Below are 26,072 nucleotides of genomic sequence, written 5' to 3'. Positions count from 1 at the left end.
TAGCCATATCTTCTTCATCCGGACTCCAAATCAAGTGATTTTTAAGTCTAAGTTCATTAATTTTTCGTTGTCTTTCCAATGGTGTGCTCGATGGCATACACTTTTAATCTAAAAATGATGTTTTTGCCCCTAGGTCCATTCTTGTTCGTTTTTGAAATGTGCTTCCGTATTTGTTTCCTTTGGGTTCCGTGACCTCGTTGAGGGTCACATTGGCGTTTTAAAGTCGTGTTATATTTCTAGAGACTGTTGTTTATCTTTTGCTTCCGCATTTCGAATCCGTTATTGGGTCATCTTTCGGTTCATCACTAACGCACAGGGTTGAAAAACTTGGGCCGTCACAGTAGGAGCATTATTGGCACAGGAAATTGATGACCAACAACGGCCAATCTACTACATTAGCAGAATGATTCAAGAGCCAAAGTCCCGCTACTCGACCATCGAGTGACATTGTCCTCAAGACGGCCGTAACCACACCCCAGGTAATCGCATTGCTGACCTCGAGGCATTGGATGAGCAAAGGGAATGGGCCTAACAACACTTGCATCATTATTATACAATTAGCTCTCGAGCATATAACAAGACAATCCAACCACAGAACTTCAAGCCCGATGACTTGTCCTCAAGATAACCATACATGTGATACACAACCTATCTGCTCCAAAATTCATACCCAAATGGGAAGGCCCGTTTGTGGTCAAAACTGTCAGCACTAGCAGATATCCCGTGAGAATATCTTGGGAGGCCCAATCAACTTGAGCTAGCTTAAGCACTACTTTTGCTAAATAAAGCTTCAAACCCCTCTCTTTCTCCCCAAACTTCTCTCAAGTTCCAACACTTGGAAAGTTTGGCAGTTCAGCAGTTCAGCAAATGCTATCAATTTCCACCTTTCTCGAGTTCTTACTTAGAAAGTGTGATAGGCCACCAGGCCATGCCCCAAATTTCTCTCGAGTTCCAATACTTAGAAAGTTTGCCGGTTCAGTAAATGCTTTTAATTTTCACATTTCTCAAGTTTCGACACTTAGAAAGTTTAGCGTTTTAGCAAATACTCTCAATTTCTACCTTTTTTGAGTTCTTACTCATAAAGTGTGATGGGCCACCAGTCTATGCCCCAAACTTCTCTTGATTTCTGACATTTAAAAAGTTTGGTGGTTCAAAAAATGCTCTCCATTTCCACCTTTCTCGAGTTTTGTTACAAGTGGGGACTTATACCATATTAAATCCGGATGGGAAGTGGATGGGTATATATGAGTTGGGTGTTAGCCCTACCTAACAGTTTAAGCTTTTGGATTGGATAGCGAATCACCCACCTATTATAGTTGGTATCAGAGCCAAACCCAATCCTTAATCCGGTCCATGCCAAGCATCTGGTCCAGATATGTTCGGGTGCTCCACCTCGGGTTGGCAGGGTGGCCCGACCGCAATGAAAGCGCTGCGAGTTCAGGTGAGGGAGAATGTTATAAGTGGAGACTTGTCCCATATCAGATTCAGATGGGAAAGTGAATGGGTATATATGGGTTGGGTGTTAGCCCCACCTAACAACTTAAGCTTTTGAGTCGGATCGCGAAGCACCCGACTATTATAAGTTCTTACTTAGAATGTATGATGGGCCACCCCAAACTTCTCTCTAATTCCAACGCTTATAAAGTTTGGCAGTTCAGCAAATGCTCTCAACTTTTTCCTTTCTCAAGCTCTTACTTAGAAAGTGTGATGAGCCACCAGGCCATGCCCTAAAACTTCTCTTGAGTTCCAACACTAATAAAGTTTGGCGGTTCAGCAGATGCTCTCAATTTCTAATTTTCTCGAGTTCTTACCTAGAAAGCGGGCCACCAGGCCATACCACAAACTTCTCTCGAGTTCTAACACTTAAAAAAGTTTGGTAGTTAAGCAAATGCTCTTAATTTTTACCTTTCTTAAGTTCTTACTTAGAAAAGATGGAATAACAAACAGTCTTTAACTTTGAGACTATTATATTAAACTTTGCACAAGCATTGTTAACATTAGAGCAAGCATACTCAAAAACATGTTTTGAATTATATAGCTTCATCACAAGGTTTACAAAATACCCATTTACAGGACACACAAACAAAAGCAAAACAACAAAAAGATGTAACAAAACATGCATCCGCCAAACTAGTTATTACATAACAATTATCATTCTCGCTGAGTTAACAAACTCAAGTCATCCTCTGCCTCAACCATTACCATCTACAAAATAGCACGCTCCTCATTGATCTCCTTTAGCTTTGCTTTCGCTTCATCAATGCGGGCATCTAACTCTAAGGCCTTGGGTGCTGCTTGGAGGCATATTGCATAACTCTCAGCAATCCTTAGTCGTTGCACCAGCCAGCTTACATCCACTCTCAATAAGCATAAATTATGGACAATCATCCTCACTTCATCTAATAGCACTGTCTATGCTTCCCACGCAGCAATCTCTAAAAAAAATTTGGAGTGTTCGAACACAGAAGCTCATATGCTCCTCGCCGGCTAGCCACATTTCGTACTGATAATGCAACTGATATATCTTGCCAACTCTGTAGTGCATCCTCTAGCAAAGGGATAAAAGTGGTGGGAATTAGTACACCCATAAAGGTACGAAATGGTTACAACATCTCCCCTACCACCACCACTCTGTCGTCCATCACATTAGCGCCCGTTGAGCTCGACATCTCATCTGTTTGTACTGCTACTTCTCGAGCTTCTTCAACTCGAGCAACAGGGCACAGCTACTTTTCTACCCTCTGCTGATACCACTATTGTTGCGACTTTTAAAAGGGAACTAGGAGGGATAAATGATTCCTTAATTGCTGCAGCAAAGTCTTCTCCTACCAATTCTTCCACATTTTCAGCATCAGTACTCTCCCCATCAGCAGCATATGTCTCTTCCACTGTTACCGAGACATTTTGGAGTACTAATTGCTCACTTTCGAAGCCAATGTTTACCACTTCCTTAACTACATCTATCTTAGCAAACTCACATCTTGCTCTAGCTCCTCTGCTCAAGTTACATCCTCTTCTAACACATCAGGGTTCTCAAGATTCTTTACCACTCCACCTTCCACATTTACCGATGCTGGAACCAGGTCTGGAGACCCGTCTTCCTCTTCCCATATATTCTTAATTCTGGTTACAACCTTATCACCTGTCCCACAAACAAGATCGGTCACAAGGCCATGGCAATGGCTACTTTCGACTAGCCACTTGGCCTATCTCGAGCATAGCTAAATGATTATAGGGCTTCTGCAAAGTCAAAAATAGGGAATTTAAAGAAATCTCCTACTGCAGTACTATCGCCTGTTACAACAAGCTCATCACACGCCTCTTCCTTCATTGCGTCGAGTCTTATCTTAGCACTCTCATCCATGTCCTAAGCAACGGTTCCATTGAGCTATATTCACCCAACCCCCAGGCTTAAGTGGTTTTTCTTTCGCTTCCTCTTCAACAGTTGGGCTCACTATGGCTCCCCTACGATTGGCCATCCCGGTTGAGGGCTGCATATATATAGAACTTGACATTCCACCCTCTGATTCAACTGAAAGGGTCTTTCCTTGCATTTGAGAATGCATCACAGGCCTCTCCTCTTTCGAGATGAGCTCGTACCAGCCGGACCCTCAAGCACGAGATTCATTTTTTATTTATTAACGGCCAGCTATGCATCCATACTCTTACCTGCCTTCGCTTCATCCTCATCAAGGTCCCCACCTTCCTTGACAAATCGCTGAAGGTTTAGTGGTACAAACCACGAGAACCCTCCCTGATTCCCTTCTTGAGGAACCCTCAGGGATAAGTCTCCAGCCCAAACAGGATACGTTGGTACCCTCTCTATTGCAGTATCACAAAATGTTCTAAAATGTTCCAAGGCCAACTTCCAAAAGGTCCTATATTTGATATCATCCTTCCCTGACGCCGCCCTGATGGAGCAATCCATCGACCCACCCCCGCGTCAATATATCATAATGTTCTTCTAAAAAGTGCATAAAACTTCTACAATAATCCCAGCCTCCCGGACTATCACTTGAGGCAGAGGGATTCCCTAGTCATAACCAAATTGTCGAGCTACTCGCCTCGGGTTGTACACCTCGACCAATGTCGAGTTCTCCAACAAAGCTGGCAGTGGCTCTGGTGTCATAAACGCCAAGAATATCAACTGGTCATCAGATATTTCCTCTGGCCCACTTCCTATAAGACCATCTTCATCAAAGTAAGCAAGTAGTGTGTCACACCCCGCTACCAAGAGGCTATGCCACGCAGGCGCCACGCAGACGCCCAGCAGACGATGACATGGAGCCTGCATGGATTGGAGCTTTCTAGACCTCTCTACACAAGTATGGAACTTTCCGGAATTCTCTAGATTAGTGTGGAGTTGTCTAGCCTTTTCTAGACTTGTCTAGAGTTGTATAGAATTCTCTAGACTTGTCTTGTACATAGTAGATAGTTCTAGAGTTGTGTAGATATTTCTGGAGGATTCTAGACACTAAATCTAGGCCACACATTTGTACACATCTAGAATGTTCTTGTAAGGCCAAAGGCCTATAAATAGGAGTTGGGAGTTCATTTGCTCCTCACCAAGCAACCAAGTTGTAATCTCTCCTCTCAAGTAATACAAGTTCTATACATTCCCAAACTCTCTTGCTCACTTGCCTAACCTCTTCCTACACACCCAAGTAGGCAAAACACTTGTCTAGCCTTAGTCTTCACTAAGCTAGCACACTCGGGTAGGCTGACTTAGCGCTTCAAGGGGGCTTGAAAGTGTCTAAGGCCGCACGGGAGCTTGAAAAGGTTCAAGTCCGTGACAGTTGGTATCAGAGCTAAGGTCGTGAGGCGTCACACCTTGTGTGGAGGAAGCTATGGCGGAGCTATCAGACGTGACTGGCACCCAGGAGGAGACTCTACGTGGAAGGGAAACAAATCCCCCTCCAGGCGGAGTAAGGACGAGGGCTAGGTCGAAGGACATCATGGCGGGCTTAGAGGCACGTGTGGCAAACATGGAGGGGTCCATAGCCAACGTGTTGGAGCAGCTTGAGGATGCTCACCAGCGCATGGATGGGCTGGAGTCAGAGGACGTTGAGGTCCAAAATGCTGTCAAAGGGTCACTCAATGCCCTAAGTGGTGACTTTCGGCAGGAGCTCCAAGCACTTCGAGAACTTATGTTGGGGGAGTTTGCCACCCTACGTGGCTATGTTGATCAGGAGCTTGGCACTTTCCGCGAGCAAGTGGAGGAAATGCGAGCGGACTGGACATTGTGCAAACGGGCGGTGGCGTCCGGCACAGCTACTACGGGGGTAGTAGCACCCCGGGTTGATATTCCCAAGCCTAAGTGCTATGGTGGGAACCGGGTAGCGAGGGAGTTGGAGAACTTCCTCTTCAGCATGGAGCAATACTTTGAGGCTACAGGCATGACCGATGAGACCATCAAGATACGTACGGCGACCCACTACCTCACCGACCATGCCATGCTATGGTGGAGGAAAAAGTATGGTGACATAGGCAAAGGTACGGTCTCTATTGATACTTGGGCTGATTTCACTAGGGAAATTAAGAAACATTTCTATCCTGAGAATGCCGAGGATGAAGCTAGGGGCAGACTCCGAAGGCTAAAACAGGTTGGGTCGATTCGGGACTATGTGAAGGAATTCACTAACTTGACTCTTGAGATCCCGGATCTATCCGACAAGGACTCTCTTTTCTTCTTCATGAATGGATTGCAGTTGTGGGCTAAGACGGAGTTAAGGCGGCGCAACGTGCAAGACCTTGCCACAGCTATTGCAGAGGCGGAGTCCTTTATTGATTTCAGCTCCAAGAAGGAACCCTCGTCCAAGCCAAAAGACAAAGACAAGGACAAGGGGAGGTATGCCGGCAAAGGTGGGGGAGACAAGGGCGCTGCACCCCACAAGGATTGGTCCCGTAAGCCAGGTGGTGGCCATGGAGGCAAAGAGGGAAGGGAGAACAAGGAAGGAGCACCCAAGCCTAAGGGTTCTTGCTTCATATGTGATGGACCACATTGGGTACGAGATTGCCCAAAGCGGAAGACCCTCAATGCCATGACGAGCCGTTATGAAGAGCAACAACAGGAGGAGGCGCAGATGGGTTCGTTGCAAATCCTTAATGCCATTAAGGCTAAAACTGAAGTCCCTAAGGCGGCGGCTAAAGGGCTAATGTTCGTGGAGGCGAGTATCAATGGGACACCCACACGTGCTTTGGTGGACACGGGTGCATCCCATAACTTTGTGAGCCTTGACGAGGCCAAGAGATTGGGCCTCAAGTATAGCAAAGAAGGGGGCTCCATGAAGGCAGTTAACTCGGTAGCAAAGGCCATACATGGCATGGCACACGGCGTCCAAGCATGCATTGGCGAGTGGGGTGGCCACATAGATCTATCGGTGGTACCCATGGACGACTTCAAACTAGTCCTTGGGTTGGAGTTCTTAGACAAGGTGAGAGCCTTCCCCATCCCTTTTGCTAACACTATGTGTATTATGGAAGGCAACACAGCATGCATGGTGCCAGTGGAGCGAGGCGCCAAGTTGGAAGCCCAAGCTTTGTCAGCTATGCAATTCAAGAAGGGCTTCAAGAAGGGAGAGACTAGCTACCTTGCTACGTTACTGGAGACACCCGAAGATGAGCTAGTCCCTTCCCCACAAGAAGAGGTGCCTAAGGAGATACGAGCCGTGCTAGACGAGTACACGGACGTGATGCCTAAAGAGCTGCCCAAGAAGCTTCCACCTAGGAGGGAGGTGGATCATAAGATTGAGCTGGAATCGGGTTCTAAACCCCCTGCTTTGGTGCCCTACCGGATGGCACCCCCAGAGTTGGAGGAGTTGCGGAGGCAACTTAAGGAACTGTTAGATGCGGGCTATATTCGACCATCGAAGGCCCCATATGGCGCACCGGTGTTGTTCCAGAGGAAGAAGGACGGGTCCTTGCGCATGTGCATCGACTACCGGGCGCTCAACAAGGTGACTATCAAAAACAAGTACCCCATTCCTCTCATTGCCGATCTCTTTGATCAGCTTGGTGGAGCACGCTACTTCACTAAGCTTGACTTGCGCTCGGGGTACTACCAGGTGCGGATAGCGGACGGGGATGAGCCTAAGACTACGTGTATAACGAGGTATGGCTCCTATGAGTTTCTTGTTATGCCGTTTGGCCTCACCAATGCACCTGCTACTTTTTGTACTTTGATGAACAAGCTCTTCCATCCCTACTTGGATCACTTTGTGGTGGTGTACTTGGATGATATTGTTGTGTATAGCACCACTCTAGAGGAGCACGTGCAGCACTTGAGGGCGGTCTTCCAAGTCCTACGGGAGAACGACCTATATGTGAAGATGGAGAAATGCTCATTTGCCCAAGAGGAGGTGTTGTTCCTAGGGCATAAGATACGGGATGGCAAGCTGATGATGGATGAGGCAAAGGTGAGGGCCATTCAAGAGTGGGAGCCGCCCACTAAGGTGACAGAGCTACGCTCATTCCTTGGGCTTGTCAACTACTACCGCCGCTTTATCAAGGGTTACTCGGCGAGAGCAGCCCCATTGACAGACCTTCTCAAGAAGGCGCGTGCTTGGAGTTGGACAGAGTCGTGCCAGGGGGCATTTGATGACTTGAAGAGGGCAGTTACGGAGGAGCCGGTACTTAGCTTGCCCGACCACTCCAAGCCATATAAGGTGCACACGGATGCATCAGACTTCGCTATTGGGGGTGTGTTGATGCAGGAAGAACACCCCATAGCTTATGAGAGCCGCAAGCTTAATGACACTGAGCGGCGCTATACTGTGCAAGAGAAAGAAATGACGGCGGTCATCCATTGCCTACGTACTTGGAGGCACTACTTGCTCGGGGCACAATTTGTGATCAAGACGGATAATGTTGCCACCAGCTACTTCCAGGCACAGAAGAAGCTTAGCCCCAAGCAAGCTCGTTGGCAGGACTTCCTAGCGGAGTTCACTTACCATTTCGAATATAAGCCGGGCAAGGCCAATGTTGTGGCGGACGCACTTAGTCGCAAGGCCGAGCTCGCAGCTATTAGTCGGCCCCAACACTCTCTTGTGGAGCGAATCAAAGAAGGGTTACAGCATGACCCTCTAGCCAAAAGCCTTATTCAGCTAGCTAAGGAAGGGAAGACTCGGCGCTTTTGGCTAAGGGATGATTTACTTCTCACTACGGGGGACCGACTCTTTGTGCCCAGGTGGGGCAACTTGCGGAAGGAGCTAATACGGGAGTGCCACGACACCAAATGGGCTGGTCACCCAGGTATGCGGCGCACACTAGCACTCCTTGAAGATTCTTACTATTGGCCTCGGATGCGAGATGACGTGGAGACATATGTGAGGACTTGTCTTGTGTGCCAACAAGATAAGATTGAGCAACAGCATCCTGCAGGCCTACTAGAGCCACTGCCTATTCCAGAGAGACCATGGGAGAGCGTCTCTATGGATTTCATCACTTGCTTACCCAAGTCAGAGGGTTGCGGGAGCATTATAGTGGTGGTAGATCGATTCAGCAAGTATGCCACCTTCATACCCGCACCAGCAGACTGCACAGCAGAGAGGGCAGCAGAGTTATTTGTTGACCATGTGGTCAAGCTTTGGGGAGTTCCGCAGAATATTGTCAGTGATAGAGACCCGCGTTTCACGGGTAGATTTTGGACGGGACTCTTCAAGAAGATGGGGACGGATCTTAACTTCTCTACGAGTTTCCACCCCCAATCAGATGGGCAGACAGAGCGCATCAACGCTCTCCTGGAGCTTTATTTGAGGCACTATGTGAGTGCTAATCAGCGAGATTGGGCCAAACTCCTTGGGGTGGCACAGTTTTCTTACAACTTGCAGCGGAGTGAGGCTACCAATCACAGTCCATTTGAGGTTGTCACCGGACGGCAGCCTATGACACCCAACGCCATTGCTTCAACTTGCGATGGTAAGAGTCCGGCGGCCTACAAATTTGCCAAGAGGTGGCATGGGCAGTCCGACTTGGCTAGGGCGTACCTTGACAAGGCAGCAAAGAAGATGAAGAAGTGGGCCGACACCAAGCGAAAGCGGGTGGAGTACATAGTGGGAGACCAAGTGATGGTTAAGCTACTACCCCAACAATTCAAGTCCTTCTGAAGCGTGCATAAGGGGCTAGTAAGGAGGTACGAGGGCCCGTTCCCCATCGTCAAGCGGGTGGGCAAGGTCTCCTACATGGTGGAGCTTCCACCCAAGTTGAAGATACATCCAGTCTTCCATGTCAGCATGCTCAAGCCTTATCATGAAGACACGGAAGACCTTACTCGGGGCATATCGCATAGGGCACCCACGGCCGTTGTCACATCCTTTGACAAGGAAGTTGATTGCATCCTTGCAGATCGTGTGATGAGCAGGAGAGGTATGCCCAAATATACAGAGTATTTAGTGAAGTGGAAGAACCTGCCAGATAGCGAGGCGAGCTGGGAGCATGAGGATACACTATGGCAGTTCGCAGAGCATATCCAGCGGTTCAAGCAAGAAGACGCGACGAGGGCGTCGCGAGCTTAGGTGGGGGAGAATGTCACACCCCGCTACCAAGAGGCTATGCCACGTAGGCGCCACGCAGACGCCCAGCAGACGATGACATGGAGCCTGCATGGATTGGAGTTTTCTAGACTTCTCTACACAAGTATGGAACTTTCCGGAATTCTCTAGATTAGTGTGGAGTTGTCTAGCCTTTTCTAGACTTGTCTAGAGTTGTATAGAATTCTCTAGACTTGTCTTGTACATAGTAGATAGTTCTAGAGTTGTGTAAATATTTCTGGAGGATTCTAGACACTAAATCTAGGCCACACATTTGTACACATCTAGAATGTTCTTGTAAGGCCAAAGGCCTATAAATAGGAGGTGGGAGTTCATTTGCTCCTCACCAAGCAACCAAGTTGTAATCTCTCCTCTCAAGTAATACAAGTTCTATACATTCCCAAACTCTCTTGCTCACTTGCCTAACCTCTTCCTACACACCCAAGTAGGCAAAACACTTGTCTAGCCTTAGTCTTCACTAAGCTAGCACACTCGGGTAGGCTGACTTAGCGCTTCAAGGGGGCTTGAAAGTGTCTAAGGCCGCACGGGAGCTTGAAAAGGTTCAAGTCCGTGACAAGTGGCTCTACCCTAGGAATATCTTCTGTAAAGTGGCGCCACACGAACTCGTGGCTCAAGTATATAACATTGGTCAGGCCAATGCAAGGCACCCTACCTTGCCACCTAAATTCTCGCATTCCAACATTCGTAAGAACTTCTCGTGGATGTGGCGCATAACAAGGAAACCTTTCATATAGAAACAACTGCAAAAATATACTCGAGGCATGCGAATGTATAACATAGCACCCCACAGAGCGTATAGAGTTTTGTCACTACCATATTCAATCTATGGTATAAAGACCCCGAGAACACTTGTGACAAAGGCAAGGGAACGCCATGAGATAATTTCACCGCTATTTCGATATGATGCGGATCCACTGTATCCTCCGGTGTACCCTCGAGGACCAATCTCATTAACCAGCATAACAGATATAATGCCAACCCAACATCACGATCGAACCACTAGCCCTCTAACCTTCGTTTTTTATCATATAGCACCCTCTTCTTGGCTACTTGGACTTCTTTAAAATGCATCCAAGTCTATGCCCCGAAAGAAGTACTCCTTTTTCCCTTTTTTCCTCGCTCTAGCAACTCTATGCCATCCTTCCAAAATTTCAAGTCATAGGTCTTCACCTCCTCGACCCCAAGACGCAGTTCATTGGCCAACTATTTTTTCTCCTCGTCAAGGATAAGTGCAATAGGATTCTAAAGGCCCTCAAAACTTAGCCCATGCAGTTGGCATCCGTCTTCGAGAGTTGGCATCAACTCACCCCACGTTGTTACAAAGGTGTGCATAGCAGTTCTCCATCTCGACATCATCAACTCGATTGCATCGTGATCTCGAGGGTAGGACAAAGTTCTAAACAAACGTATTGAGTCCATATCCAGTCGTTGTCTCCACGCCGGCGACGCCATAATATGGTCCATCCACTCATCCCAAGCATTAATCAGTTTATAATGACACATCAAATTAATAAAAGAAAAGGGAATATAGCCCCTCTAAATATTAAATTGAAATACTGAGCCCACAAGTACTGGCGGATCCGCCCCAATCTCCCCCACTGGCTGCATCGCAGCCGCCGCCTCAGAGGTTCCACCCTATTCTACATACTGCTCTGATCGGTACCAGAAAAAATCCCTATCTCCAAAGAATGGGGCTCTATAACACTCAGTTCCTGAAGGGATTATCGGTGAAGGCTCATCCTTCTTACTCAATTCTCTCTGTGGTGGCATTCTCTCTAATCCACTACTACTTTGTAAAGCTCCAATGGTGGAAGTGTTTTCCTCTCAATCTTTTCTTTCTCTCTCTAAACACTGAAGCGGGTGTCACACTATTTTATTTTCAATTCATGCACTCACTAACCAGCACTTTGAGAAAGAACCTTTCCTACCTTTTAAGACGCCAAACGACGGTACACAAAACGACGTTCTTATAATGGCTTTTCATGATGCATGATTTCAAGCATCTTTGAAATGGCGGCATTAAATGAACCATCACGTCTGCAGAAACCTCTCGACCCACGACTATATTCATATGAACACACCCCCCTCCACTGATAGCGCACGCGCACAAAGGGACTAAATATAGGGGATCCCACATATCCACGTAGCATATCCGCATGGCTCTAGCGGAGCTCGGGCACACCTTCATAAACGCTCTTCGAGCAAAACTGCACCCACGTAAGAGCGCTCGAGGATACCTCCTTCAGGGTATAGACCCATTTCGACACCAAGGTAAGATGGTCTCGAGGGCTTATACCCCTCACTTGGGAATCTAGAAAGACCTTTGGTTTGGAGGATGAGATGCTAGAGTACACCTAGCCTGTAGGCCTAGTTAATGAGATGATGAAACCACCACGTGCCTCCATTAAAACACTTATAATCACTATTACTGCACTCAGCTACCACCACTTTCTGAGGGGGATGTGCATTTAATGCAAAGTAGCATCTCCTCGAGCCAAATGATCATCTTAACCCTACTGCACCTAGAGGGGTCATGATGACTGGCCTAGCCAGGTAGGCTCGAGCACTGAGAGTTATCTCTCGAGGGCTAGGAAACCAGACAGCTTGCTGAGACTATAAATATAACCCTTTGCGCACGTAAAGGGGGACGGAAGCCACACGAGGCAAACAGATTACTTACATTCATCACATATATATCTCATTGACTAGTCTACTTCTCCTCCTTCCGGCCAAGGCTTTTGTCTAGGTCCATCATATTTTGTAACTTTATATCGCCCCTTCACTGCTTCTTGTGACATCTATAATAAAGAACCCCCACACACCATCAGAAACCGAACCCACTCAACATACATTCTTGAATTTCCTTTCATTGCAATTTCCTTATTTCTGCACTTTAGTTTACATTGCAACTCAGTTTCTTTCCTTTCCTTGCGTACTAATTTTCTTTGTTGCGCTGGTTTCTTGCATCTTTATTTCAATTGCAATTCCCGTTTCCTACTTATTTACTTTCGTCGACAAGCATTCCGATTCCAGTTTATTTCTTTCCACACAATTTCAGTCATTTCCTTTCAAATCAAATCAATTTTATTTACTTAGCAATTCTTTTAGAAAGTCCTTTCCTTAATTCACTATAGAATTCATTTAGGAAGTTTATGTACTCTTTTTCTTTAATCGCCTGATAAATTATTTTCTCAAAAGAGACTATAATTCGACCATACGTTTACAAGGCTACAAGCCTGAACCAAGTATTTGGTTCTGGCACGTCCATCACAATCATTTTCTAAGTACGTGATTAACTCTCTTCGTTAATGTACAACTTTGATGACATTGTATGAAATTGCAAGCTTCTCCAGCGATGGAAGCATTTTTTTTATTTTTATACATGATACAGGTAGATTATGTACAAGGAAAACAATTTTACTAAAATAAAATAAAATAAAAGTATTCTAGTCTTGAAGTTACCTGTCAAGTTGTTATAACCAAGATACAGTACTTCGGCCGGTGTAAGATTCCCAATTTTCTTGGATATGCTACCCATTAATTTATTATATGACAATGATAGTTCTTGAAGCCCTTTGCATTTCCATAAGCCAGATGGAATTTGACCTGTGAGATGATTGAAAGAAAGAAACAGCCCTTTCAAGGACAAAATGTTGGAAATGGAAGTCGGGATGGACCCTGTTAGAGAGTTACTCGTTAAGCTCATTACTTCGAGTAGTAGGAGATTACCTATCTCCCACGGAATTACCCCTGCAAAATTGTCAGAACATACCTTGTTTTAGGTAAATTTAGAACCACCTTTATATATACCAATAAAATCAAAATAAATCCTATATATTTAAATATTAAAATTACACCTAGCTTCTTTAATATTTTAAATTTTTAGATTATGTTATTGTTAACATGATACCGAAACAAAGCTAACAACTGTGTTTAGAGACGGATCCAGGATCCAGGAAGTTGTGGGATAGGGGGGCAAAAGTGAATTTAGTGTAATTTTTTTTGTAATTTTAGGGGGCCAAAGTGAAAATTTTATAGGTATATAATTGAAAATATGAAAACTTAGTGGTATATACAGTAAAAAAAAAAAAAAAAATTTCATTGGGGGCGATCGCCCCCACTGCCTTCAATGTGCCTTCGTCCCTGACTATGTTCAACGTTTACCATCACCTTAATAATTAAAACACGTATTGGACCAAAAAAAGGCCAAATGTAAAGGGACATGTTGAAGGATTTAAATATTAAAGTTACACTTCTACATATTAAGTGTACTCATTGAAAATAGGACTAAGTGTATAAAACAACTGTAAGGTTTACATTTTGAGCAAATACCCATTTCTTTTACTTTGGGTATATAATTCCCTAAAAAAATTAAAATGTTGCAGACTAGGGTTTTTCGGCAGTCAACGGTTATAAAAGTATCGTTAACAAACCATGTGCGTCGCACATGACTAATTAATTGTATTAAATAACAAAAATACCCTTCTTTGATTGAATTTTTACATTAAATGAATTTGTTTACTATTTTTACAATTTAAATACCAAAAATGCCCTTCTTTTAACTCAATTTGTTTAATAAAAGCCAAACTACTCATTTTACATTAATTGAATTTGTTTAATAAAGGTCATAATAGTCATTTTACATTAACTGAATATTTTATTATTTTTTATTTTAATTGTAGAAAGTGCATTTTAGTATTTTTATAGTTCCATTAACGGCCGAATGAGGGGAGGTCCTTATTCACCCCTAAAGTAAAATATTAGGAAATTTTCAGAACCTATAGGGAGCTATATGAGCTATATGCATACTATAGGGGTGTTAAATTCTCACGACCGTTGAAAATAATAATAAAAAAACAACTTACAAGACCTATTTGGCTAGGGTTATGCATGATATCGTTGCACAATTATTAGCTACATACAAAAGGAAAAACATGTACAACAAGTTTATCAATTCTTCATTCTGCTTATAGAATTTCTTGTATCAAAATTAGTAGATAGATGCGGAGTTAAAAATCATACCTGTTAAATCATTTGTATCGATATACAATTCCTTGAGCATAGTGAGGTTGCCGATTTCTCTAGGAATATTTCCATGTAAAGAATTGACACCTAGTGCCAATATTTCTAGCTTTGAGATGTTGCATATTGATTTTGGGATAATACCTGTGAAACTATTGTTATACAGAAGCAACAGATGGAGTTCTGGTAAGATCCCAAACCATGATGGTACCTCTCCATTGAAGTTGTTGCGTTGCAAATCGATTTGTTTCAGTCGACGCAAATGAGCCAACTCCTTAGGTAAAAACCCATTGAAATGGTTATCACTGATGCCAAGTGATGTAAGGAATGAGAGATTTCCAAGATGTGGAGCAATCGTGCCTTCGAAACCCATAAGAGAGAGATTCAAGGCAGTTACTCTCATGTGGGTGAGACCACAGGAGATACCAACCCAATTGCAAACTGAGCTAGTCATGGACCAATTGTTAGCCAATACATTCTGAGGGTCATAAGTGATATGGGCTCTCAAGGCAACAAGAGCATATTGATCGGTGGTCAAGTTTAAAATGGACCTACCCAAACAAACCATAGAACAACAGTGTATCAACAATGCTATAGAAAATAGGAAGCTAGTCTTCTCCATGAGTTTGAGATTCATGTGAAATTTTTATGGACTTGGCGCGCAAACAAGTAAGGCTTAGCATGATGTTATATAAGATGGCAACGAAATCATGGTATGTTGATTATGAGGATGCATAGTCACCTCTATATTTTATTGCCAAGACTTGCATAAGTCTAGCCCGTCAGCAACGCAAATTTGATTAACCTCTTTTGGAATGCATTAGTCTAGCCCGTCAGCAACGCAAATTTGATTAACCTCTTTTGGAATGCATTAGTCTAGCCCGTCAGCAACGCTAAAGACCTATATAATTTTATTGGGAAGACTTTCATCCTTATTTACATGACTAGGAACAGATGCTTGACAGCGGATCATAGACCAAGTTTGGCTCTAATGTTGTCTATACCGTAAAAAATTTAAGTTATTAGATGGTTGCGTTTCACCACTCTTCTCTTGCCCAAGAAGAAGAAGACGATTCAATTGTGATACTCTATTCCCCGGGCTATGCATCTTGGTTCAATGAGAATATGAGAATAATATAGTTATTTCATAAAAATAAAAATAAAAAATGATTATTGAAATTTTAAGAGATAATCATAAAATTGAATTACTTTTTTTTTTTTTTTTTTTCCTTTGGTACATACTTTTTAAATTTTCAGAACTAATTGAGTAAACGCTTAATTTATTTAAAATTAAATATTGAATTGAATGAACAAACAAAACTTAAATTGCCTAGGTAACACAGAAGAAAAATAGCCAAAATAGATATCTACGTATTCAAACATTATGTTGGTAAATTTTATTACTGTTAATCCTAGAGGTCTCTACTCAAACATTCAAAAAATAATAATTTCATAATTAAAAATGACAAGAATGATTTGAATAAGACCAATAGAGTCAATTATTGTTACTTATATTAGTATTTTAACAAACAAACAAAAAAAAAAATTTATTTTAAAATTTTGCCCTAGACCTCAAGCTATATTGATTCCCTGCTGTTTTGTTTTTCTAGTGGACTGGTGTTAGTGGTTTCCTTCTTGTTGATTCTGGACTAATTGAATTTCTTGCACAAGTCTTTTACCGAATCAAAAGATAATAAAAATCATCATTATTCCACGACCGACTAGTCAATGAAGTCTTGCTGGTTTTTTTTTTTTTTTTTTTTTTGGATAAGTAAATAAGATTAATTAAAAAGAATATGTAATTGCAAAAGAAATTGGGGCATAGCCAAAAGGCCAAAGCCATATGGGCCACAGACTGTTCAAACCGAAGTAAGCTCCATAGAGCTTAAGAGAGAAAAACATAGAAATACAGCAAAAAAGGGTTATCCAAACACGCCCTTCAAATTGAAAGCTTCAATGTAACAACCCTACCAAGAAAATAACGGTAACAAAAGGGGTTTGATTGGGCAGCCTCATAGAAGGAAGAGGGCAGCATAAGGACAATCACATTTCTTGATTGAAAAAAGCTTGGAACGAACTGTGTTGATCACCAAATTGAGTGTCTGCAATGGAGGTACTTCCTTGCCTGAAAACATTCTATTGTTTCTCTCTTTCCGGATCGATATGATATACATAGCTATTTAATACCAGCTTCCATGTCATGATTCGGCTGAATTTTAACTTTTGTTTCCAATTTGAGGAAATCCTTCCATGAACTTGGATGTGTATAAAATCCACATTGTTTTTAGATGCCATTCCAGAGCACCTCTTAGTAATTGCATTTGTGAAAAATATGATCACGACTCTCTGCAGCTTGTAGACATAGAGGACATGCATTTGGTTGCATAGTGTAAAGGAGAGAGGGCTTATCCTGAGTGAGTAACTTTTTCCTAAATAGCAAGCCACGGGCAAAAGGAGTGCTTGCACTGTGTTTGTGATATATATTTGTGTAATTGGCATATTTCGGTAACAAAACAAGTCCTAGTCGAGTTGTAATTTCAGTTACCATATCAGACTTGACATCGACTGCGGAATTCAGAGGTTGTTCAGAAGAGGAAAGTAATGTTAATCATCAAACAGGAAAGAACAACACAATAGGACATCGTTTCCCACTTAGGACATAATTACCTACATGGTATATTTTCAGAGTACCAAAAATACAGAAATTCCAAGTTCAAGTTGGATTCTGTCAAGTGGGAACCGGTACCTCCATTTGGGAACCGGTTCCAGAAGCTGAGATTCGAGAACTTCTTTCTGTCCTTTGGGAACTGGTACTAAGATTGGGAACCGGTTCCAAGTGTCCTGATAGCAAAAGTTTTCCAGTTTCCTTGTTCTGTTTAATTCCTTTTTGATCCAACTTTCCCTCCAAGTCCTATGCGCGAAATTTCCTTTATTTTCAAAAGGAATAGGACTTTGCAAACCTCTATATAAACCATGTCATACACATAAGTTTATTGACAGCTTTTACATCATTATTCATATATCATACAAAGCCTTGGGAAGTTTATTTCTCTCAGAAAATCAAAGTTGATTTTTCTGTTGTCTTCCTAGAACACACACATATTCACCTAGTTAGGTTAGAGTTGTGGTATTCAAATTCTAATGGTGATCATACAGTTGTATCTATATCGATCAAACAAAAGCAAATCTTCTTCTAAATCAAGTCGATTGAAGAACAGAAGTAAAAGTGATCACACTTTGAAAGGGTTGGAGCATTCGAGGAGTGTTGTCTAATCTACCGGCTACTCTTCTACAAATATCAAGTATAAGCCTGAGGTCAAGTTGTGTAATACCCTTAATTTTCAAAAGGATATAGTTGGAATTTAAATTTAATTTTCTTTGAATTATGTGCTTATTTGCTTAATTGATTATTGTGTATTTATTTAAATTAATTATTTATTGTAATTGTTTGTTTATTTTAAATTAATTGTTTAATTGTTTATTAAATTAATTATTTGACTTAATTGGTGTTTTAAATGACGTGTGTGTGTTTTATGTGGCTTATATGACTTAATTGGTTTATATGTGTTGAGTTGTATATAGTTTAAGTTTAGGGTTTCGTATATTCACATGGTTTAGCCGACTTATAATTAGTGGGGAATTAGAAATAGGGTTTTATAGAAGCCTATATACGTATAACCTTTGTGTCTGTAAGGGTTTTTAGAACCCTTTTCCCGTAACTAGAGGTAGAGAGAAACGGAGAGGGTTTGAGGGGAAAAACACCGAGGGAAACTGAGAGAACCAGTTAGGATTTCAGTTGAGAACTGAAGGTCGTATCAAGGAGGAAGGAATGGATAGCTTGTGGGATTGAAACAAAGCTATAAGAGGTTTGCCGGTAGTCAGCAGTCGTCGAAAAATTTAGAGACGATGTTGAAAGGTTTCAAACAGAACCTAAAGGCAAGTTTAATTCTATCTCCTTCCTGTAAACTTATGTTCTGTACATCCTTTTTAGTCTCTAGGAATTAATTCAACTTTTAAAAACTGATAGTTGGATTGCATGCTATTTTTAACTGATCCAGATTTCATGTCAATTTTAAACTACAACAGTTTTATGTAAATTGTGATACTTAATTAGATGTTTTCAATTGAAATTTGTGATGCATACTGTGTTGTATACATGTTGGGAATGTGTTGGGATCTAGTTCAGACACCTAGGAACCCAAGCAATGGAAGACAGAGGGTTTGGAATACGCCGGAGAAGGAAAAATGGAGGCTCGGAGAGTGGAGGCGGCTCTACCCTTTAATGGAGGTGGCTCCATTGAAGTGGAGCCGGCTCCACATGATGTTGAGGCGGCTCCAAGGGGAGTGGAGCCTACTCAACCTAAAATTGGAGCCTCTTCTACCTTAAATTGGAGCCTCCTCTACTTTATATTGGAGCCTCATCTACCATATGTAAATGCCCAGTAAGTGGTTTTGGTGGTTTTCGGACTTCAGGGGCTAAAATGCAATACTGAAGTTTAATTGGGGATTTTAAAATAATATATATAACATATTTAAAGGCCCAGGAATATTGGTTTATGATCTAGAAAGGGGTATCTTGAATTTTTAAAGAAAACTATGCATGCTACCAAGTAAGGAGGAAGACTTAGTTTCTAGTTTGTTGAGCAAACTAAAAGGATTGGTATGGGAGTTATGTTATAGATTTTATATAAATGATATTTATATATAATTTAATGAAGGCCAGGAATGTTGGTTTTACTGTGTTAATGGACTCCATGAAATTAAACAATAATTTACGTGTTGTCACGAAATATGGAAGTTTGATTACTAGTGGTTGTTCTAGCAAATTAAACAATCTAGTATTAAAATACTATTGGGACTTCATATAATGTACTCCGTCTAGACTTCTGAGTGCCATTATATCAGGTGTAGGAAATATGATTGAGGATTAAATGGACATCATGAGATTTAAATATTAATTTGCATGCCGTCAAAGATTGAGGAGGATTTAAATGCTAGTCCTCGTTTTAGCAATGTAAATGAACTAATATGGAAGTATTGGTTGGGAATTCTAATATAATGTGCAGTCTATAATTCTGATAATCATTATATCATGCTATGGATGTTAATTGCTGAACTGTTATAATTTTTGTTCTGTCAATTATATGGAAATGGATGGTTTAAATTGTTTATCATTACTTTAACAATTTAAAAGGAGGATCTATGATTATAATCATATACTGGATGCATAATAGGATCTTGTCTATATTTGATTACTATTATGTTTGTCTCTGGATGTATTTGATATTCAATTGAGTGTGCATCATTTATGGATCATTTGCATTATATGCACCAGTATGGAACGGTGGCATACGAAGAAGGAATTAGATCAAAATACTAATCCTTACCTATTCATACATACGGAATAGATTAACTAAAAAAGTTAAATCATACATGGATGCATGTCTTGTCAACCAAAACAGTTGATCGACATATCGGATGTTTGCTTTATTTTTTCTGCATTAGGAAGGATAAGGATTTAATTAAAACATTTAAATCCTAAGTAAATGTCGTGTCTTGGCAACGAACAGTTGAGCGGCACTTCATTGGTTTTCAATGGAATTTATATATATATATATATATTTATGTTACCACGATATGAGCTTGAATTTCAGGATCGATGGTTAAGGAGCGTATATGCATTGGGATGCGTAGCTGGCTATGATGATTTGATGTGTATCCTGCTAGGTCCAGGTACTCGTGCCCACTTCAGGTGCGTTTTGCATGATGCCTACTAGTCAGGTTGAGACGGGCCTGTAGTCGAGTGAGAGTCCTGTAGTATGAATATTTATATTTATATTTACGAACTATTTAGCTATTGCCGAGCTATCTAGGATGTATTTGCATATCGAGTTTATGTATGGATTGTAGTAAGACTGAACTTGCATGTGGGCCTGACCCACTTTTATTTTTCAGGTGATTGTCAATACCAGGCTTAGAGCTTAATTGTGATGATGCAGATACAGTCACTCACTCTTCCGACTACATAAGATTTTCTTTCTTATTTTAGTTTTGGATTTTGGTTCTGTATTTCATTTACATTTGGGGATTATTAGGGGTCCACTTGATGGATTTCCGAGTTGTACGGAATGGAAAGATTAAGTTATATTAATGTTTATTCTTTTGAGAGGTTGCATATTAGAATTCTTTTCAGCTTAGTATTTTATCTTTTTATTCTTTTATATTCCTACTTGTTTACATATTAATTGTTTGGTATCTCTTGGATATGTGCCCAGACTTGATTAACCGTGGTTCTAGAATTGAGGGGTATCACAGTTGGTATTAGAGCACTCCAGGTTCTAGTGTCCTTAGGAGTGTCTTTTGTTATATGACTTCAGCGTTGCGTCTCTTAAAACTTAGAGCCATGTTAGGATTCGTTGTACTCTATTCATGATTTGTTAGGAGGAGCAGATGTCAATTATATTCCATAGTTATGGAATGGTTGACACTAGGAGGAGGATGGGATCCAAGGCGAAAGCGATATGGACCCAAAGGAGTAAAGGAGTACGTTATTGAGTTTTTTGTCAGAAGCAGAACTTGGGATCGAAGGTTTAATTCTTGTTAGCGCTACTTTTAAAAGTATAAGCCAATGAAGGATTTAGGTGTGTGTGATAAGTCACCGCATCTTCAGCCTACACGATTTCAGTTTTCTCAAAAAGGAGAAAATCGAAGAGGATGAGCCCGAAAGAGATTTTAATAGAGGAGATTTCAGCGTATCCAAGAAAGAGGATACTGAATCTTGAAGATGAAGGGTCGCACGAGGGTGATCCTATTCGCTAATAGTATAGTGAATGATACTAGGAGAGTTGGTGTGGATCAATCTGCATATAGTTTAAACTTTTGTATTACCTTTAAAAGAGGTAGATATAAGTACTCTTCAGGAGTCTAGGAACGGATGGAGTTCTTGTCAGAACGAAGCAATGATTTTATATCACGTTCCAAAGAGTATGGGGATTGGGTTGTGACATTCTAAGTTGCTTAGTAAAGCTACGTTAGACGGTTTGCATTCCGCGTATAAGGAGGATAAGGGTTAAGCCTTCGGAATTTGCTTAGGCAAATGGATTTTATTTTAAGCTGTGTTTAAAGGATATGTTTCGAGGTTAGATAATTACCTAAGAAACTATAAAAGAAAATTATGAACCAATCTGGTCAGGATGATTTCTAAAAGAGACTTTCTTTTCTAGGAAGAACGATGTTTTAGGAAAGATTATATTTTGTTATATTATATGTATCTTATGTGTTTTATTTTCGTCAAGTATTTAGGATTGGGAATGTGGTTTAGTTGGGGACACAAGTGTGTGATTAACCAACTACTGTTTGGAGGAATAGCGTTATATATGCTAGGATTGTGTGCATGTGGTTATAGGATTTGGTAAATGTACATAATTCCAGCCAATCTATTGAACCTAGACATGCGTAATTATGGTATGTTTTCAGGATGGGATAATTAAAACCAACAGTACAAGGCAAATAATCTAGTACAATTGGTTGGATATACCATAACGCCACAATGATTTATCGAATGTACTGACTTTGTTGAACATCTTTTTAGAAATTTCAAAAATCGTTCCCAAGTTGGCAGGAGGATTTTGTACTGTGTTAAATACTTATTGGAATGACACCGACTGAGGATCGTAAACGGATTAATTATTCATCAATCTATTCTTAATCAAGAATTTATTCATAAGGTCATTAGGAGGAGTTGTCGGGTTTGCATATTGAGGAGGAAAAGAAGTCTCTTCATTTGCACAAATAATATGAAAAAAAAAAAAAATTTAGGTCACGTTTCGCAACAAATAGTTGTTGCTAGGAAATTGCTGACTATTTAGAGGATGGAAAGCTTCCATATTGTTTTACAGTTAGACAAGAAGTCTAATAGACACTTACTTAAGAAGTCTAATAGACACTTACTTAAGTTAGAGAAATAGAATGTCAATGACATAGACGTGAGACCGAACACCTAAATAAAGAAGAAGTGCACGGAGTATGTGGAAAAGTTGTAGTTAGTTGACTTTTGATAAATAGAATTATTGATTGACTTTCTATAATTGGTAGGTTTGACAAATTGGGAGGAGGGTATAAGAATTGAGGTTCACAATTCTTAGTTCTTTATTTATTTTGGAGGTAACGTGATGCTTCACAGAATGAAGCAGATGTTTTGAGGACAGATAGGAGGAGGGACACAGTGATGTTGCCTCAAAGTCTGATATTTATTCGATAATCCAAATAGATCATCAGAGATCGCTAGATCCTTGCAGCCATTTCTCATACTAGAGTGGGAATGACAGAGTAGGTTCCGTGGATTTAGTTGAGAAATTGTTGATTCTACGCAAGGGTCAGGATTTTTGGTTGGGATATTGCCTGCCTGATAAAATTAAATCAGCTTCGTTTTGTCTATTTTAGAACTGATAAGATAAAAGTTCATATGAATAGTACAGATCACGAGACAGCTTAGATGGATAGATGTGGTGATTCACACTTTGCATTAAGTTTCGTCTGGTGGAAATAATAGGGAGAAGGATGATTTTATCAACCGATATGGTAATTCAACCTTCAGTGGTTATTGCGAAATCAGTAGAGTTTTAGCATGTGTAAAACAATAACACTTGTTATTACCAAGGAAATTGAAGAGGTTAACTTAGAGTATTGGAGCTGACCCTGAGGGAGGTAGTACCTTACTAAGATGAGCTTAGGGTACTGAAAGAGGATTAGTGGTTTGTCTTAATGATGCTCGAAAGGTCGGAGTGACTGAGATGTAAAATTTATAATTTTTACTGTGCAGTCAAATGGTTATGAGTTGCATCACGGCTTACAAGGTTAGTTTTAGTGAGCTGGTATGGATAGAGACTTGTACATAACTGTCTCTAAGTGTATCACTGGTTAGCAAGGTGGAAAATTGATACTTGGATATCATTGGATGTATTACCCACTTCCTATATCAAAATGGGAGTAGGGCTAATCAGGAATGAATGGTTGTTAGATATTACCAACATTGGTTAGAATTTTAATTCCATATGGATTAAGTGTGGTGGATAGAGCAAGTTCGCTTGTGGACATCACTTCTAGTAGTATGTACTCAGAAGTTTCTTATCAGTTCTACTTTGCTTCACATCTCTAGACGGGAGAATTGGTCGAGACATTATCTTTGATCATGAAGGATATGCTTAGGACATATATCCTAGGTTTGCATGGGTAATTGAAAGTGTTACTTCACTTTTCAGTAATTATCTGTGCTACTGTTGGCACAAGGAGGTTAGTGTGACAACGTTTGGGGTTTTAGATATTACGTAGTGTGGATCTCTCACTTGTTGGTCTAACATGGAAGCGAGGTTATATAATAAGACCTTGACTTTATTTAAGGATACATCGAAGAGAAATACTCTCTTTTGTAGAGGATTGCGCGCGGTTTAAAGGCAGCATGCGGATTTTATAAATGGTTGAACTCGTGTATTCGAGTTTTCTATCAGGAAATGGTTGGGTTGGGATGTCTTCCGTGTAGGAAGCAATGTGCTATTTGGAGGATGGTCAGTTTTACGCATTAAATTGACTTTTCAAGGATTTTATTTATTAATTTAGGCAATTGCCTATAGCTCAGCGTTACCAACTTGTTAAGCGCTACATGCATAGGAATTTTGTGCGTATATTCTATGGCACTTGGAGGACAATGAATTTGTATCCGGGTATGGTTATTGGGTAAGGATGAATTATTGTGCAATACAACCTAGGTGTAGTTTTTGGTATTTCTTAAATAACAGAACCATAAATTTTGTATAAGGATTTGGAATTCGGCGGAGCCCGTACATAGAGGCAGAGTCCACAACGGAACGAAATTGAATTTAAAATAAAAGAATTCAGAGATTCGTGAATTTCGAGGATGGAATTCCTTTTGTTAGGGGTGAAGAATGTAATACCCCTAATTTTCAAAAGGATATAGTTGTAATTTAAATTTAATTTTCTTTGAATTATGTGCTTATTTGCTTAATTGGTTAAATGTGTATTTATTTAAATTAACTATTTATTGTAATTGTTTGTTTATTTTAAATTAATTGTTTAATTGTTTATTTTAAATTAATTGTTTAATATTTATTTAATTAATTATTTTACTTAATTGGTGTTTTAAATGACTTGTGTGTGTTTTATGTAGCTTATATGACTTAATTGGTTTATATGTGTTGTGTCGTATATAGTTTAAGTTTAGGGTTTCGTATATTCACATGGTGCAGCCGACTTATAATTAGTGGGGAATTAGAAATAGGGTTTTATAGATACCTATATAAGTATAAGCTTTGTGTCTGTAAGGGTTTTTAGAAACCTTTTCCCATAACTGGAGGTAGAGAGAAACAAAGAGGGTTTGAGGGAAAAAACACTGAAGGAAATTGAGAGAACTAGTTAGGATTTCAGTTGAGAACTGAAGGTCGTATCAAGGAGGAAGGAATGGATGGCTTATGGGATTGAAACAAAGCTATAAGAGGTTTACCGGTAGTCGGCAATCGTCGGAAAATTTAGAGACGATGTTGAAAGGTTTCAAACTGAAACCTAAAGGTAAGTTTCATTCTATCTCCTTCCTGTAAACTTGTGTTCTGCGCATCCTTTATAGTCTCCAGGGATTAATTCAACTTTTAAAAACTGATCCAGATTTCATGTCAATTCTAAACTACAACAGTTTTATGTAAATTGTGTAATCTTGAATTGTGATACTTAATTAGATGTTTTCAATTCAAATTTGTGATGCATACTGTGTTGTATACATGTTGGGAATGTGTTGGGATCTAGTTCAGACACCTAGGAACCCTAGAAATGGAAGATAGAGGGTCTGGAACACGCCGGAGAAGGAAAAATGGAGGCTGGGAGAGTGGAGGCGGCTCCACCGTTCAGTGGAGGCGGCTCCACCGTTCAATGGAGGCGGCTCCATTGAAGTGGAGTCGGCTCCACATGCTGTTGAGGCGGCTCCAAATGGAGTGGAGCCTACTCAACCTAAAATTGGAGCCTCCTCTACCTAAAATTGGAGCCTCCTCTACTTTAAATTGGAGCCTCCTCTACCTTTTGTAAATGCCCAGTAAGTGGTTTTGGTGGTTTTCGGACTGTAGGGGCTAAAATGCAATACTGAAGTTTAATTAGGGGTTTTAAAATAATATATATAACATATTTAAAGACCCAGGAATATTGGTTTATGATCTGGAAAGGAGTATCATGAATTTTTAAAGAAAACTATGCATGCTACCAAATAAAGAGGAAGACTTAGTTTCTAGTTTGTTGAGCAAACTAAATGGACTGGTATGGGAGTTATGTTTTAGATTTTATGTAAATGATATTTATAAATAATTTAATGAAGGCCAGGAATGTTGGTTTCACTGTTTTAATGGACTCCATGAAATTAAACAATAATTTACGTGTTGTCACGAAATATGGAAGTTTGATTACTAGTGGTTGATCTAGCAAATTAAATGATCTAGTATTCAAATA

General features: G+C 40.7%; 1 protein-coding gene across 1 annotated transcript; it reads right to left on the bottom strand.

The window, feature by feature from the left end:
* Positions 1-10,176: 10,176 nt before the first annotated feature.
* Positions 10,177-15,192, bottom strand: LOC132296367 (probable leucine-rich repeat receptor-like protein kinase At5g63930). Its single transcript, XM_059794578.1, has 3 exons — positions 14,571-15,192; positions 13,011-13,154; positions 10,177-10,271 (listed from the first exon to the last, which is right to left on the bottom strand). Exons 1-3 carry the CDS (start codon positions 15,190-15,192, stop codon positions 10,177-10,179), a joined length of 861 nt encoding a protein of 286 aa, XP_059650561.1.
* Positions 15,193-26,072: the final 10,880 nt, after the last annotated feature.

This window comes from Cornus florida, unplaced genomic scaffold (assembly GCF_030987335.1).
Source record: "Cornus florida cultivar Cherokee Brave unplaced genomic scaffold, ASM3098733v1 CherokeeBrave_3.0.0_Hap2_Chr02, whole genome shotgun sequence".
In the NCBI taxonomy this organism is placed as follows: Eukaryota; Viridiplantae; Streptophyta; class Magnoliopsida; order Cornales; family Cornaceae; genus Cornus; species Cornus florida.
The sequence above is the reverse complement of the archived record's forward strand: the minus strand, read 5'-3'. Positions and strand labels throughout refer to the sequence as shown.

Bases quoted from the DNA above. Each gene is read 5' to 3' on its own strand.
- LOC132296367 (XM_059794578.1), bottom strand. From the start codon at position 15,192: ATGGAGAAGACTAGCTTCCTATTTTCTATAGCATTGTTGATACACTGT. The intron at 13,155-14,570 runs GTATGATTTTTA...ATCATCTCACAG, and splicing joins CGATACAAATGATTTAACAG to GTCAAATTCCATCTGGCTTA. The intron at 10,272-13,010 runs GTAACTTCAAGA...TCTATATGAAAG, and splicing joins TGGTTATAACAACTTGACAG to GTTTCCTTGTTATGCGCCAC.